At 38.5% G+C, this 16,662-nt stretch overlaps 1 protein-coding gene across 1 annotated transcript in view; it reads left to right on the top strand.

Annotated features, from left to right (window-relative positions):
* KBTBD12 (kelch repeat and BTB domain containing 12) overlaps positions 1 to 16,662 on the top strand; it is a 75,047-nt gene that overhangs the window by 23,603 nt on the left and 34,782 nt on the right. Inside the window, exon 4 of the mRNA XM_043979157.1 lies at positions 201 to 351. Within this exon, the coding sequence (XP_043835092.1) occupies positions 201 to 351 (151 nt within the window). The remainder of the gene's footprint in view (positions 1 to 200; positions 352 to 16,662) is intronic.

The following is a 16,662-nucleotide window of genomic DNA, read 5'->3' as shown; positions in this document are numbered from 1 at the left end:
TGGGCTAAGATATAAATTCATCTGATCTTGACAGTGCACTTATAACCACAAGTCATGGAGAGTTGGTGAATTTTAGTGAGCCTGAGTACTTCAGTTGACGCTATTTATCTACTTGACTGTCCAGTTTGATTAATTGCATTCGTGTACTCACATCCATCTCTAAATGGTACGTTGTTATATAGCTGTCATATTTCATACAGACAGATCTCCCTGATGATGAGCCTGATCGATTAAGCAACCGACTGTTGCAGTATGACCCTCGCCAAGATCAATGGAGAGAGAGGGCACCAATGAAGTACTCTAAATACCGATTCAGTACTGCCGTAGTCAACAGTGAGATTTATGTTTTGGGTAAGGAGAAAAAGATTTTTTTAACCGATAATATAACTACTTTTTCTTTTCTCTAGCCTTTCACCTCAGTAAAATGAAAAACTCCCCTTTCCTTTTGTATCATAAGCAAGGACAAGTGGAATTTGTTGTAGTGGTTATTCTCTTGCTTTCTAGAACCTAGGTAGATGAAGTTGAATCACTCACATTTGTATAGTATATGGTACCTTAAGGTTTTACAAATTCTTTTACACGTATTTTCTCATTGGATAAAAGTCCACTGTCTTAATAAAAGTGATTTTTGTTGATGGTGCTCTTAAGTGCCCTAGAAAATATGGAGGGGTGTGTGTGTGTGTGTGTGTGTGTGTGTGTATGTGTGTGTGTGTGTGTGTGTGTGTAAGAGAGAGAGAGAGAGGAGAGAGCAGACTGAGATCCATGCTTAGCAATATTAAACTAGTAATGTGTCTTTGTCTAGACTTCTTGTCAGTGAAGAGTGACCACATAAGTCCTTTCATGATTACCTATGCTAATAAAGGAGGTCAATACCATAAATAACTGAATCCAGGAAAATAGAATATCCAAGTTGGAAGGGATATATCTTCAGAGTTTTAGAGTTGGATGGAAACTGACTAGCCATCTAGACCAAAGGTTCTTAACCTAGGGTGACCAAGAACCTCAGGGTTTCATGGTCATGGATGGATTTCAGAATATCCATGAACTAGAATGGAAAGTAAATTACATTTTTATTTTCCCTACCATTTATGATATTTATTTTCTCTACCATGAATATTATCATTCCCTTCGATTATTAAAAAATGTTCTGAGAAAAGGCCCATAGGTTTTGCTAGACTCTAAAGAAGTCCATGGCACAAAAAGGACAAAGAGGGTTTAAAAACTCTTATCTAGACCATGTTTATACCTTAAAGGAATTCCCATTATGACATACCATATGATCATCCAACCTCTGCTTCAAGATCTCCAGTGAGACACCCCAGTACCTCCTGAGGAAGCCCACTGATTCCTACCAAGTTTTATTTTATCAGATTAAGCCTAATGTTCTGGACTTTCAAGACTTCTTAGGATCTTGTCTCTGACACCCAGTGTGACTTTGAGTCAGTTCCAGATTTAATAATCTTGATGCCTATACCATTATCTGAGTCACTGATAAGAATTTCAAAGGCCAAGCAAAGCATCTTGGGACACTCTACTAGAGACCTTCTAACAAGCTGACATAAAACTCTTTGGATCTGCCTGTTCAGTCAGTTCTAAATGCATTGTATTGACCCCTATCCTTTTCACAAGAGTAGCTTAAGAAACATTATCAGCTTTGCTAAAATCTAGGTAAACTACATCTGCAGCATTCCTCTGATCTAACAGCCTCACAATGTTGGTTTGGTTTTTTGTTTTGTTTTGGTTTGGTTTTTTTAAATGAAATTAGTCAGACATGTCCTGCTCTTGATGAAACTGTCCTGGCTCATTGTAATCTCTATTTCCTTTTTTAAAAATTAAATTTTATTTTATTTTCATGAAGATACTCCTTCTCTCCTTCCCACCTCCCCCACCCCACATTGAGAAAGCAGGAAAAGCAAAATCCCTATTATAAACATGCATAGTCAAGCAAAACAATATCCTGCATTGACTATATTCAAATACACACACATTCAGGGTTGTGTTAGTATTGTGTTTTACATATATATGTGTGTGTATTGTATATGTACGTGTATGTGCTTATATGTATATACATATGTGTATATACAAACACATGTACACATATATATAGTGTGTGTAGATAGATAATAAACACAACATGCACACGCACACATATATGTGCATTTAGGGTTGTGTTAGTGTATATCTGAGGCCATATTCGAACTCAAGTCTCTCTGACTGCAAACCCAGTGCTCCATCCACTGTATCACCTAGCTACCATCCATTAGGCATATTTGTTCTGTTGTGTCCAAGGTAAATGTCTTTCTCCTTGGCAGAAAAACCAAGTGCTAAAGTATTTCTGTTTCTCTGTCTTGTCAGTTTTCATTGTCTCATCTACCCCAAGCAGTGGTCTTACTGAGTCTTCTTTAACCCTTCTCTTTCCCCCAGTATTTCTTTAAAACAGTCCTTTTGGTATACTTCACTTTTCTCAGCTGTGATAACTTCAAATACTATTTTTACAGACATATAGACGTTCATCTTCTATTCATCTTCCATTTCCTGACCTTGCTTCAACCTCTGTACATGTTTTAAAAACCCAAGTTTGTTGATTAGTTTTCCACATGTCTATATTGATCTTTTCAGACAACTCCTTTTTTCCTTCTTCATTACAATTGTCTTCATAGTGTCGTTCTTGAGTTTGCCATCTCTCCTGCACTGACTACTTCTATAGAGTTTTCATCCATGGAATCCTACCTATATTTCCTCTGAACACTTTGAAATCTGCTTTCCCAAAATTTCAGATACATATCAGACAATGCCCAGCCTTCCACTCTTCTATCACAAACTCTAGAAAGGGAGTACTAACTTTTCCCCAAGGTTCCCATCATTTCCATCCTAGCAACCAATTCCTTCTTCATGAGGATCAGCTCCAATATAGTTTCCCCTTGGTTTCTTCAGAGAGTTTTTGTACCTCCTTTTCCATTTGGCCAATATGACTTTTCAAGCTATTGCCTTTTTTTCATGACCCTCCTGAATCATTGTCATTTCTCTTTCCATTTTTCCTTCTACCTCTCTTACTTTATCTTCAAAGTCCTTTTTGAGTGCCTCTAGGGCCTCCCCTTGGTTTCTCCAACTTTTGGACCTTAAAGATCATCTGGTCCAATACACACACACACACACACACACACACACACACACCCCAAAAAAGTATCCACACTAAAATATACTGAACATTTAGTCATCTGGCCCTAGAATCCATCATCCTCTGAGGCAATCCATTCTATTCTCAGATGACTTTTATCAACAGGAAATTTTTCCTAACATTAAACCTATAATTAAAAAAAAACTAAAACATTAAACCTATATTTACCACTTTGCACCATCTATCTACTGCTACTAGGTCTGTTCTTGAGGGCCAGACAGAACAAATCTTATACTTTTTCTACATGAGAGTCCTTTAAATAGTTGAAGATAGCTAGCCATCACATCGTCCATGATTTTATATTATCTGGGGCAGAAGGGAGCGGAGAGTTTCAACTGTGATGCTGAGCCTCCATTAAGAGAAGAAGAACTTTAAGGAATAAGAATATGGTCCCAATATACTGTGCCCTATTCATACCACCTATTGAATAATATGTTCAGTTCTGGGCAGCACAATTTAGGAAGGACATTGATCACCTAGAGAGTGCCCAGGGGAGACAGTCAGAATGGTGTAGGCTTTGACTCTCTGTCCTATGAGGATCAGTTGAATGTTTAGTCTGGAGAAAAGGAATGAACTTTTCCATTCCCTTTTCCTTTTTTCCTTTCCATTTCACCATCATTGACAGTTTTCAGTTTGGAGTAGAGAGACAGATGCATTTAAATATTAAAAATGATATTTTATGGTTTTTAAAAGCAGTGTACAAATATGTTCCTGCCTAACTCATGGCTACCCCTCTCAGCAGCTTTGCGTATAATTAAAAAATTAAAATTATTGATATGATAAATATTTTTTACTTTGAAATGGTATGTTATTATGGACTCCAATGAAGCACCAACAGAAATAAGTGAATAAAGACTGGTTTCTTAAAGAAAACTGACCCAAAGGATTTTATTAAGGATTGGGGGAATCATAGCAATAGAATGGAGATAAATTATTAGATAGTGGCAGAATGACAACTCTCCAAGGATCCCATTCAACCCTAATGGGGAAAAATAGATTAAAAAAATAACACCCTGGGTAAGAAAATGTTTTGGGTGATCCTTTCAGTGTCTTCATTTCTATAGCATTAGAGCATATCTCTCAAGTTTGAGACATGTGATAAATTTATTATGTTATAATCTGTGTCTGCCAATGGTCCAAGCCATGTCTTTAAGTGGTTTATTTCATTAAGTTTTTGAGGAGCTATGCACTGAAGACTGTGCTAAGGGCAATGGGGTGATAAAACCCTTCTTCTCAAAATGCTTAAAATACTATTGGAGAGACTAGAAGAACAAAATGAGATAATACAGAATAAATGTGGCCAATGTCTAAAAGCATTGTACAGCAATATAAGGGCTCTAAAAGGTTATCAGAAAAGGAAGATATTGGTACTGACTGTAGTTATTAGAGAAGATGTCATCAAGAAGATAAGATTTGAGATGGCCCTTTAAGAATTGCTAGACTTTGGGGGCAGCTAGGTGGCATGGCTAGGTGGCACTGGCCCTGGATTCAGGAGTACCTGAGTTCAAATCCGACCTCAGACACTTAACACTTACTAGCTGTGTGACCCTGGGCAAGTCACTTAACCCCAATTGCCTCACTAAAAAAACAAAAAACAAACAAACCAAAAAAAAAGAATTGCTAGACTTTGGAGAGATGGGGCCAGGGAACAGCTTGAGCAAAGGTGTAGTGATGGAAGTATGGTATGTGGAGGAAACAGTGAGAAAATTAACTTAACTGCAATGGCCAGCTTACCCCAACCCAGGAGAGTGATATATGAGACCCTGCAAGAAACACCCAGTCTAAGCACACATTCATTAATAAAAGAGGTAAATCCTAGATGTAGCTAGATCCTAGATTTAGCCTGTAGGCTTAGAAATGAACTTGAGATCAATTGTATGATTATCCTTGGATCATTTTTAGGAAGTAGTGTGATACATAGGGAAGTAGGCTAGATCTGGAGTTAGAAAACCCAACTCTCATTTGACAAGGTTGATCAGAATCTTGCTACTCTCTCCTCTCACTCTTTGTGATACTGCTCTCTATGGGTTCTCCTCTTACCTGCCTGACTACCCCTTCTAAGTCTCCTTTCTTAAAAGTCCCTCTTCTAGTCTCTCACTCCTGGTGACATCATCATCTCCCTTGGGATTAGTTATCATTTCTGTGTATCTGCCTTCTATATCAATGACTTTTTTTTCTTTTCAGGGCAATGAGGGTTAAGTGACTTGCCCAGGGTCACATAGCTAGTAAGTGTCAAGTGTCTGATTTGAACTCCGGTCCTCCTGAATCCAGGGCAGGTGTTTTATCCACTGTACCACCTAGCTGCCCCTTGCATTCTATATCTAGATATCCAGCCCTAGTCACCTTCCTGAGCTTCAGTCATTTATTTCTAGTTGCCTCTTGGTTAGCCATGGGATGAATTGGAGAGAGGAGACACCAATTAGGAGGTAATTGTCCAAGGGAAAAGTTGTGAGTACCTGAGCTAGAGCAGGTCAAAAAAAGAGCACTCAGAGGGGCATGGATACAATTTAGATTCTGTAGAAGTGAAAATAACACAATTTAGCAACTGATTAGATATGTCAGGTGAGAGAACATGAAGAGTTGTGAATCAGAGTTGCTAGAAGGATAGTGATTGAAAAGAATAGGGTGAGGGGCAGCTAGGTGGCGCAGTAGATAGAGCACCAGCCCTGGATTCAGGAGGTCTTGAGTTCAAATCTGGAATCAGACACTTGACATTTACTAGCTGTGTGACCCTAGGCAAGTCACTTAACCCCAATTGCCTCACCAAAAAAAAAAAAATCAAACAAAAGAAATAGGGTGGTTCAGTAGAGGGATGGGTTTGGCCAATCTATCCCATGGCTAACCAAGTGATTTTCCTTAAAAAAAAGAAAGTCTAATTGTTTGACTTCTCTACTCAATAAACTCCAATGCTCCCTATTAACTCTAGAACAAAATATTGACACTCCTCTGTTTGACTTTTAAAGGATTTCACAAGCCTGGTGCCAAACTACTTTTTTGATGTTATTATGCTTGTTAATTGTCCTAGGTGTGAATCCTATTTACTACCTGTATGTCTTTGGGCAAATACTTTCCTTTCTGGGCATCAACTACTCATCTATAAAATGTGGGGGTTGGATGAGATGGCATTTAAGGTTTCTTCCATGATGATCCAATGAAATTAGGAATTAACAGTGTAGAAACAACTGAGAGACAAAGGAGGTCCTTTTGGCTATTAAAATAGAAATTTTAATGAAATTTGAGTTTATACAGTATCTGGACATGGGGCCTTCTGAAGGAAGGAACAGAGCAGAGCTGAACCAAATGTTTGTCTTCAGCAAGGTGTAAAGACCTAGAGAAAGAGAGCAGAATAGAATCTGCCACCACCTTATACCACTTGGGTTTTGCCCCCATGGTCACTGCCCTGCCTCTGTAAAACAACAGAGCAAAAGAGCAAGGATACTACCAGGGTCCATTGTAACCACTCTGAAGTGGTAGGGATCCCTGTTCCGTCTCTACTACACATTTTAAGAAGCCCAGAGACATTGAGGATTCCCATCTCATTTGGGGATTTCAGTTACTATTCTGAGATGCCTCCTTTACCAATGCCCTTTAAATAAGGTCTGTGACTACAAAGGATCATAGATTTAGAGCCAATAGGGATCTTGGAGGACATCTGGTGCCACCCCATCATTTTATAGAGAGGAGACTGAGGCCCCAGGAAGTGAAGATGCCCAAAATCATCCAGGTACTAAGTGCTGACAGCCAGATTCCAACCTCCTAATTTGCTGTGCTGCCTCATGTCCCTGACAAGAACTCTGTCACTTTAGCAATAAGCCAGACTTATAGGTCTTGTGGTCCCTGCTCACATAATGCTAGTTGAGAGACAGAGGAGTTCCTGGTTAAGGTCCGAGCCATGTCTTTAATCAATTCTTAGAATTCACAGGCTCATAACCCAAATTATAGATTCAACCTCCTTTGCTTGCCCCTCCTGCTTACCTGTCATTTCACTTAAGAACAAGGGAAATTAAAGAATATAAAATTCAGATTACTCAAGTATTTTTGTTTGTTTATTTTTCAATAGATTTGGTAGAAGCTTTGGTTGGAGAGGGGTATTCAAATATTAGCTAAAATGGGTCTTTGAATATGGTATTGATTTCTGGTATCTTTATTTTGTTCCCTCTTCCCTGCTTAGCCTGAGAAATGAAAAGTTGACTTTACAGTTCCCGCTGTTTGATTTGAATGAGGGCATGATGGTTTTCCATGTAAAAGATTGTAACGCTGTGGCTAGAAGTTAGCCTCAGAGGCAGGAAGATCAGGTTTGGGTCAAGCCTTACCTGTGGCACACACTATCTGTGTGACCCTGGGTAAGTCATTTACCTCTCTGTGTTTCAGTCTAAGATTATGTGGTACAAAGAAGACATCCACCTGCATCCATAGAAGACATAATCTCTTCCAGGAATTCCCTATACTAATGAAATCCCCTATTTCCCTATCCTCTATGTTGCAACATTAATTTTTAATTTCTTGGATTTCATCCTTGGTCATATGATAATAATATAGTAATATAAAAACTATGAATAGTTACAATCCATATTTAAAAACTGGAGTTACAAAACATGTCATTGGAACAGAAGGACAGAGATGTTCTCTATGCTGTGAAGGCTTAATTGGGAGGGGGAAAAACTCAAATGACTGGAAGAAAACAGTATTAAAATTCAAAATTAGTCCTGTGTAGGAAGTGGGGAAAAGGAAGCAGCAAGAGCCTAGAAAGCTTGAGGAGAAGATGCATCAGGAGATGTGTGAATGAAAGCAGTCCTCGGGCAACTGGAAGAGCAAGATGGGGCAGTGGTTATTTTCTGAGACTTGAGAAGGAAGGATGCATGCGTGTTCATGCTCACATACATATAAAATGTCAAATGATTAATTCAACGAAAAAAAAAACAAAGTTTAGTATCAGGGTTACAATTTAGGTGGAAGATTCTAGTGTGTAGATTTGAGCAGATATTGTCTTAAGTTATATGAGGAAAGTTGAAATGGGGTATAGAAGAAGCTTGATGACATAGTGAATAGTCTTCTTATACTTGGTGTTAGGAAGACCTGGGTGAAAATCTTGTCTTAAATATAAGCTTTGGGAACCTTGGTAGACAAGACACTCAACCTCTCTTAGTCACTATTTTTTCATTTTTAAGATGAAGGTCATTATAGTATCTACTTCATATAGTTATTGTAAGGATCAAATGAGATAACATTTCTGTAAACTTTAAAGTGCTATATGTTGTTGTCATTGTTGAGTCATTTTTCAGTCATGTCCAATTCTTCATGACCCCATTTGGGGTTTTCTTGGAAAAGATACTGAAGTGGTTGGCCATTTCTTTTTCCAGCTCATTTTACAGATGAAGAAACTGAAGCAAACAAGGTTAAGTGACTTTCCCAAGGCCATATAGTGTGTAAGTGTCAGAGGCCAGATTCAAACTCAGGAAGATGAGCCTTCCTAACTCCCAGCCCTGTATCCACTGTCGCATCTAGCTCCCCAACAAGCTATATAAATTTTAGCTATACATGAATTCCTAGATAGCCCTATATTCCAACTGCTTATTATGTAGTCTGTACTTCATTCAACATTTCTTTAGTTTTTTTAATGTTTTAATTTATTTTAGCACTTTTAAAAAATAGTATTTTGTTTTATTTTTTCCAATTAAATCTAAAGATAGTTTTCAAAATTCATTTTTGTAAGATTTTGAGTTCCAAATTTTTCTCTCCCTCTCTTGCTTCTCCCCCTCCCCAAGGCAGCAAGCAATCTGATATAGATTATACAGTACAATCATGTTAAACACATTTCCACATTAGTCATGTTGTGAGAGAAGAATCAAAACAAAAGGGAAAAACCACAAGAAAGAAAAAAAAGTGAAAATAGTATGCCTCAATCTTCATTCAGACTCCATAGTTCCTTTTCTGGGTGTGGAAAGCATTTTCCATCATAAGTCCTTTGGAATTATCTTGGATCATTGTATTGCTGAGAAAAGTTAAAGCTGTCACAGTTGATCATCATACCATGTTGTTACTGTTTACAATGTTGTCCTGTTTCTATTCACTCCACTCAGCATCAGTTCATTTAAGTCTTTCCAGGTTTTTCTGAAATCTGTCTGTTCATCATTTCTTACAACACAATAGCATTCCATTACATTCATATACCACAACTTATTTAGCCATTTCCCAATTAATGGGCATCCCCTCAATTTCCAATTCTTTGCCACCAAAAAAAAGAGCAGCTATAAATATTTTTGTACATGTGGGTCCTTTTCCCTTTTTTTATGATCTCTTTAGGATATAAACCTAGTAGTGGTATTGCTGGGTCAAAGGGTATGCATAGTTTTATAGCCCTTTGGGCATAGTTCCAAATTGCTCTCCAAAATGGTAGGATCAATTCACAACTCCACCAACAATGCATTAGTGTTTCAATTTTCCCACATTTTCTCCAACATTTATCATTTTCTTTTTTGTCCTGTTAGCAAATTGGATAGGTATGAGGTGGTACCTCAAAGTAATTTTAATTTGCATTTCTTTAATCAATAGTTATTGAGAACATTTTTTCACTTGACTATAGATAGCTTCAATTTCTTCATCTGAAAACTGCCTATTCATATCATTTTATCATTGTTCAATTGGAGAATGACTTGTATTCTTATAAATTTGATTCAGTTTCCTAAATATTTTAGAAATGAGGCCTTTATCAGAAATATTGACTGAAAAAATTGTTTCCCAGCTCTCTGCTTTCCTTCTAATCTTGGTTGCATTGGGTTTGTTTATGTAAAACGTTTTTAATTTAATATAATAAAAATGATCCATTTTGCATTTCATAATGTTCTCTATCTCATCTTTGGTCTCTTCCCCTCTCCATAGATCTGACAGATAAACTATTCCTTCCTCTTCTAATTCACCTATTGTATTACCCTTTATGTCTAAATTATGTACCCATTTTGACCTTATTTGGCTATATGGTATAAAATGTTGGTCTCTGTCTAGTTTCTGCCATATTATTTTCCAGTTTACCTGGCAGTTTTTGTGAAATAGTGAGTTCCTATCCCAGAAGCTGGAGTCTGAGTTTATCAAACAGTAGTTTGTTATATTCATTTACTTCTGTCTTGTGTGCCTAACTTATTCCACTGATCCACCACTCTATTTCTTAGCCAGTACCAAATAGTTTTGGGGGTTTTTTTGGTTTTGTTTGTTTGTTTTTGCATGGGGCAATGAGGTTTAAGTGACTTGCCCAGGGTCACACAGCTAGTAAGTGTCAAGTGTCTGAAGCCGGATTTGAACTCAGGTCCTCCTGATTCCAGGGCCGGTGCTTTATCCACTGTGCCACCTAGCTGCCCCCAGTACCAAATAGTTTTGATGGTTGCTGCTTTTTATAATATAGTTTTAGATCTGGTACAGCTAGGCTACGTTCCTTTGCTTTTTTTGTTCATAAATTCCCTTGACATTCTTGACCTTTTGTTCTTCCAGATGAATTTTGTTATTATTTTTTCGAACTCTATAAAATAATTTTTGGTAGTTTGATTGGTATGGCACTGAGTAAGCAAATTAATTTAGATAGAATTGTTGCTTTAATTATATTAATTTGGCCTATCCATGAGCAATTAATATTTTCCCAGTTGTTTAGATCTGATTTTATTTGTGTGAAGTGTTTTGTAATTGTGTTCATATACTTCCTGGGTTTGTCTTGGCAGGTGGACTGCCAAATATTTTATATTGTCTACAGTTATTTTAAATGGAATTTCTCTTTCTATCTCTTGCTTCTGGGCTTTGTTGGTCATATATAGAAATGCTAATGATTTATGTGGGCTTATTTTATATCCTGCAACTTTATTAAAGTCGTTAATTGTTTAAAACAGTATTTTAGTTGATTCTTTAGTATTCTCTAAGTATATCATCATATCATCTGCAGAGTGACAGTTTTGTTTCTTCCTTGCCTATTCTAATTCCTTCAATTTCTTTTTCTTCTCTTATTGCTAAGGCTAGCATTTCTAGTACAATATTGAATAATAGTGGTGACAATGGACATCCTTGTTTAACCCCTGATCTTATTGGGAATGCTTTTAACTTATCCCCATTACAAATAATGCTCGCTAATGGTTTTATATAGATGGTGCTTATTATTTTAAGGAAGCTCCATTTATTACTATACTCTTCAGTGTTTTTAATAGGAATGGGTGCTGTATTTTGTCAAAAGCTTTCTCTGCAACTATTGAGATAATCATATGATTTCAGTTAGTTTTGTTATTGACATGGTCTATTCTGTTGACAATTTTTTCTAATGCTGAACCAGCCCAGCATTCTTGGTATAAATCCTACCTTGTCATAGTATATTATCCTGGTGATAAATTCCTATAATCTCTTTACTTATATTTTATTTAGAATTCATTAGGGAAAACTGGTCCATAATTTTCAATATTCATTAGGGAAATTGGTCCATCATTTTCTCCCTCACTTCTTTAGTTTTTTAATTTTCATTATTATCTATTGTTTTTAATTCACCTTTATTTCTAAAGGCATCCTTTTCCCTTCTCCAACTTGGTCAGCCTTCCTTTGTAACAAAGAATTGTTAAAAAGAGGGAAAAATCAGTTCAGTAAAACCAACCAACATATCCAGCAAGCAAGCCTGTGTATTCAGTGTTGTACATCTATAGCCCCCCACCTCTGGAAAGAAAGGAGGTACATTTTCTCATCTTTTCTGGGCCACAGTTGGTTATTATTCTTTCAACATTTCTTAACTACATTCTTCCTGTCTATCAATGTGCTTAATGCTGTGGGGTACAAAATAAGTGTGATAGTGTCTGCCCATAGGAGCTTTCATTATTCATGGTATATATAATATATCACTGATACATGGAATAGAAAAATCTGTGTTCTCCAAAGGCCTGATAGTGCAGAAACGACTGAATTATCAAGCATCATTAGCAAATGAGAAGTTTCATCTAAATAAACTATATTTCTCAAGATAATTACAAGGTTGCTTTTCCCCCACTTTAAACTCTAAAATTTTTTTAAAAGAAGGCATCTCTAAGATATACAGGGGAACCCTTGTATTCAATATTTGTTAAGTGCTTTCTATGTGCCAGACATTGTACTTAGTCCTGGAGGTACTAGTACAAAGAGAACAATCCCTGCTCACAAGGTGTTTGTTGTTGTTTGTCCTTTGTTCTCAGAGAGGACCATGACATGGAGAGGTGATGTCATGACTCACAATGAATTGGATTTAAGTGAGAAAGGGCTGGGCAAAGTCACCAGCCTCACTCTCTTCCCCAGAGCCATCTGGGTCCAGTGGCAAGATATACATCAGGACGACCAGAGATGGCCCAGATGTTTGAGTCAATTGGGGTTAAGTGACTTGCCCAGGGTCACACAGCTAGTAGGTGTCAAATGTCTGAGACTGGATTTGAACTCACATCTTCCTAACTCCAGGACCAATACTCTATCCACTGCATCACCTAGCTGCCCCTCAAATGGTGTTTACATTGTAACTGGAGAGATAGGCACATATAAAATAAATATACTAAATAAATGTAAATAAATAGACATTTAGAGTTTATATTTTATAATAGAGGCTTAGAGAGCCAAATGGTCATATATGCACTTCAGGGAAATCACTTTGTCAACGTTATGTAGGATGGACTGGAGTGAAGAGAAACTTAAAGCAGGTAGGCCATTATAATAATCTAGGTGAGGGGGGATGAGGACCTGAACTAAAATGGTAGCTGTTTGGATGGAGGGAAAGGGTTGGATGCAAGAGATGTTGTGGAAACAACAAGATTGGGCAATTCACTGGATATGTGGGGAGGATATTGGAAGGTCCAAGAGAATACCGAGATTGTGAACCTGAGATGTCGGAAGGATGATGGTGCCTTCAGTAGAAACGGGGAAGTTTGAAAAGAAGAGGGGAGCAGCTAGGTGGCACAGTGGATAAAGCACAGGCCCTGGATTCAGGAGTACCGGAGTTCAAATCAAGTCTCAGACACTTGACATTTACTAGCTTTGTGACCCTGGACAAGTCACTTAACCCTCATTGCCCACCCCAAAAAAACCTATAAAAAGAGGGGAGGATTTAAGAGGAAAGACAATACATTCCATTTTAAACATGCTGATTCGAGATATCTTCAGATATCCATTTTGAAATGTCCAATAGTCAATAGTCCAATAGTCAGGACTTAAGCTCAAGGAAGATACTAAATAGACATAGACATAGACATAAATATAGATAGGTAGATATATAAATAGATATAAAGTCTGAGTCATCTGCAGAAATGCGATAGTTACATCCATGAGAGTTCATGAGTTTATCAAAAGAGTATATGGATATAGAAGAGAAGAGGGTCTAGGTCAGAACCTTGGAGGTGCATAATATGAATAATGAACCAGCAAAGGAAATTTAGAAGGAAGAAGAGAACTAAGAGAGAGCAGTATCACAACAGCCCAGGGAGGAAAAAATATCCAGGAGTGGTGGTCAGCAGTGTGAAATATAGCAGATGGGTCAAAAAAGGTTAGGACTGAGAAAATACTGTCAAATTTGGCCATTAAGAGACCATTAGTGGGGGCAGCTAGGTGGCTCAGTGGATAAAAGCACAAGCCCTGGATTTAGGAGGACCTGAGTTCAGATCTGGCCTCAGACACTTGACACTTACTAGCTGTGTGACCCTGGGCAAGTCACTTAATCCTCATTGCCCCACCAAAAACAAAACAACAACAACAAAAAAACCAACAACAACAACAAAAGAGACCATTAGTAACTTTAGAGAGAACATTTTCAGTTGAGCAAAGACATTAGAAGCCAGATTACAAAAATTTAAGACGAGAGAAGAGAGAAAGTGGAGTGTGGTAAAAAACAGCATAATAAATCTCACAGGAGGCAGCAATTATAGACATATTTTTTTTCAAAGAGTTGGACTGAGGAGGGTTGGAGAGATATGAAGCAATAGTATGTGGGAATGGGTGGCAGTTAAGTGGCACAGTGGATAAAGCACCAGTATTGGATTCAGGACCTCAGTTCAAATCAGGCCTCAGACACTTGACACTAGCTGTGTGACCTTGGGAAAGTCACTCAACCCTCAATGCCCCACAAAAAAAAAAAGAATAAGGGGAGAAAGGAGAAGTTTTGGGATTCTGAGAAGAATGAAATAGGAAATAAATTAGGAGGGGGAAATAAAAGGCTTCCTTTGCTGTTATGAGGACCCACTTGAAGTTGGATAACATGAATTTATAATGTGCTCAGTCAGCAAAATTATAAGACTTCCTTTCATTTCATTCAGCAGATAATGAGTTGGAACAAAGAAGAGACAGATGGTGGACGGAAATGAGGACTGAGGTTTAGTAAGAAAAGAATAGTGACAAAACAGGTGGGCAAGGGATTAAAAAACAGAGTCGGTGTCAAGTTGAAGCAGCAATCAGGTTGAGGCTGAAGAGAAGAGAAGAGAAAGTCAGGGCTAATGACCTGAGAAAGCATTGAAGAGTGAAGGGAAGGGAGGACTTCATGAGAATGAAGAACCGCTGTAGGAAAAGTGACATTTAGGGAGAGATGGAATGACAGGAGATTATAAACAAATAGGAGAATATCAGAGTTTCTCATCGGAAAAGTGGAACACTTGTGCGTACTGGCAAACTCTAGCATGTGACTAGCTGGGGCGAAGTGAAGAAATAGGTCATAGGATTTAAAGAATAGGAGGTTGAGGAGTTTGATGTTAAGATTTGAAGTTCCCTTAGTATAAGAACAGGAGTTAGGAGAGGAAGGTGGCAAGCCAGGTGCTGAACTGCTGGAGAAAGGAGGGAGAATGGCCTGGGGGTTAGTATACTATAGCTACCATAATTTTGACCGGGTGGAAAATTTTAATAGAGTAAAGGAGGTAAAGGGAAAGCCTAGAAATGACCTCTCCAGGACAGGTTTGGGGACTGAGAGGATTAGAGGGCACTATAGAGGATCCCATGATACACAGTTCTCAAAGAGGAAGCAGGTGTGAGTGAGGGCTAATAGAAAGAAAGAGATCCAAGGGGAAGTTTTTGCCATAGACTCAAATAGGAACTTCAGAGGGCTCCGTGGAAGGAGTAAGCAGGTTTAGATTGGAACAAGAGTAGGGTCAGTTTGGAAGGGGGCAGGGAAGAGTTTTCTCCAAAATGACCAGTGGTTCACTAATTACAGGGTTAGGGAGAGAAACAGGAGAAGCCATAGGGGTAATATCTACTGATAGGGAGAAAAGCTCACAGCCTCTAAGGGGTGTTACAGAGAAAAATGGCATGGGCTTCTCTTTCACTTGGTTTGACACATTAGAACTGGAGAAGAAGGGGTGGGGGGGTTGATCCCCTTCCAAGAGGTGCTGGCTGTGAGACAGGCTTGGGGCAGGGTTCTGCTTGGGGCAATACAGATGTTCCTGATCTCCTCCAAGCAGAAGGGAGAGAAAGCTTGGCATTGGTAAGTGGACAAGGATGCCCCACTGCAGAGGGAGCTGGTTGGCTTCCTGGCCCAGGTCTGATCATCAACTCTCTGCTAAATATAGTCTTTTGGGGGGGCAGGGCAATGAGGGTTAAGTGACTTGCCAGGGTCACACAGCTAGTAAGTGTCAAGTGTCTGAGGCAGGATCTGAACTCAGGTCCTCCTGAATCCAGGGCCGGTGCTTTATCCACTGTGCCACCTAGCTTCCCCTAAATATAGTCTTGAAACCCTAAGAGGCTCCATGAATTGCTCAGGGTCACACAGCCAGTATCTATATGGGGCAGGTTTTTAATCCAGATATTCCTGACTCTGAGGCCAGCTTGCTAGTCACTATGCCACATTGCCCTCCTATAAGGAAATATAAGTTATCATAACATTAAAATATTTACTAAGAACTGGCTACTAAAAAAATAAAATTTTAAATTTTAAAAAAAGAACTGGCTACTATTTTTTTTTTAGTGAGGCAATTGGGGTTAAGTGACTTGCCCAGGGTCACACAGCTAGTAAGTGTTAAGTGTCTGAGGCCAGATTTGAACTCAGGTACTCCTGACTCCAGGGCCGGTGCTCTATCCACTGCGCCACCTAGCTGCCCCACATGGTTACAATTTTAACCTAGGTTTTCTTAAATATAAATGGTGGGGTTGATTGAGCAAATTAATCTAACCATCTCACTCCACTTAATGTAAGTGATAGGATGCTCCAATATCCTTAAGAAGGTAAGAACAAGTCTCAATCAACCAATCAAATGTTTAGTTTAGTGCAAAATGTTCTTGGATGACCTGGAGTGATCTTTGAGAAGAAGGATATTTGGAGTGGTGGAGAAAACTTAGACATGCCCTATAAGCCATCTATAAAATGAAAGACCAGTGCAGAACCCAAATTATTTGAACTGAAGATTTGGATTCCACTCAGCAGGGAATGAAAGTATGCCAGCTAAACCCCCTGAGGAGTCTCTTGAGGGAAAGGGAGCTCTTCAGGTGGGCCTGGATCTCCCCATCCTCCCCTGACCTTGGCCAGAGGACCCCCC

The sequence above is a fragment of the Dromiciops gliroides genome, chromosome 1 (assembly GCF_019393635.1).
Source record: "Dromiciops gliroides isolate mDroGli1 chromosome 1, mDroGli1.pri, whole genome shotgun sequence".
In the NCBI taxonomy this organism is placed as follows: Eukaryota; Metazoa; Chordata; class Mammalia; order Microbiotheria; family Microbiotheriidae; genus Dromiciops; species Dromiciops gliroides.
This window is presented reverse-complemented; position numbering and strand designations above follow the sequence as displayed.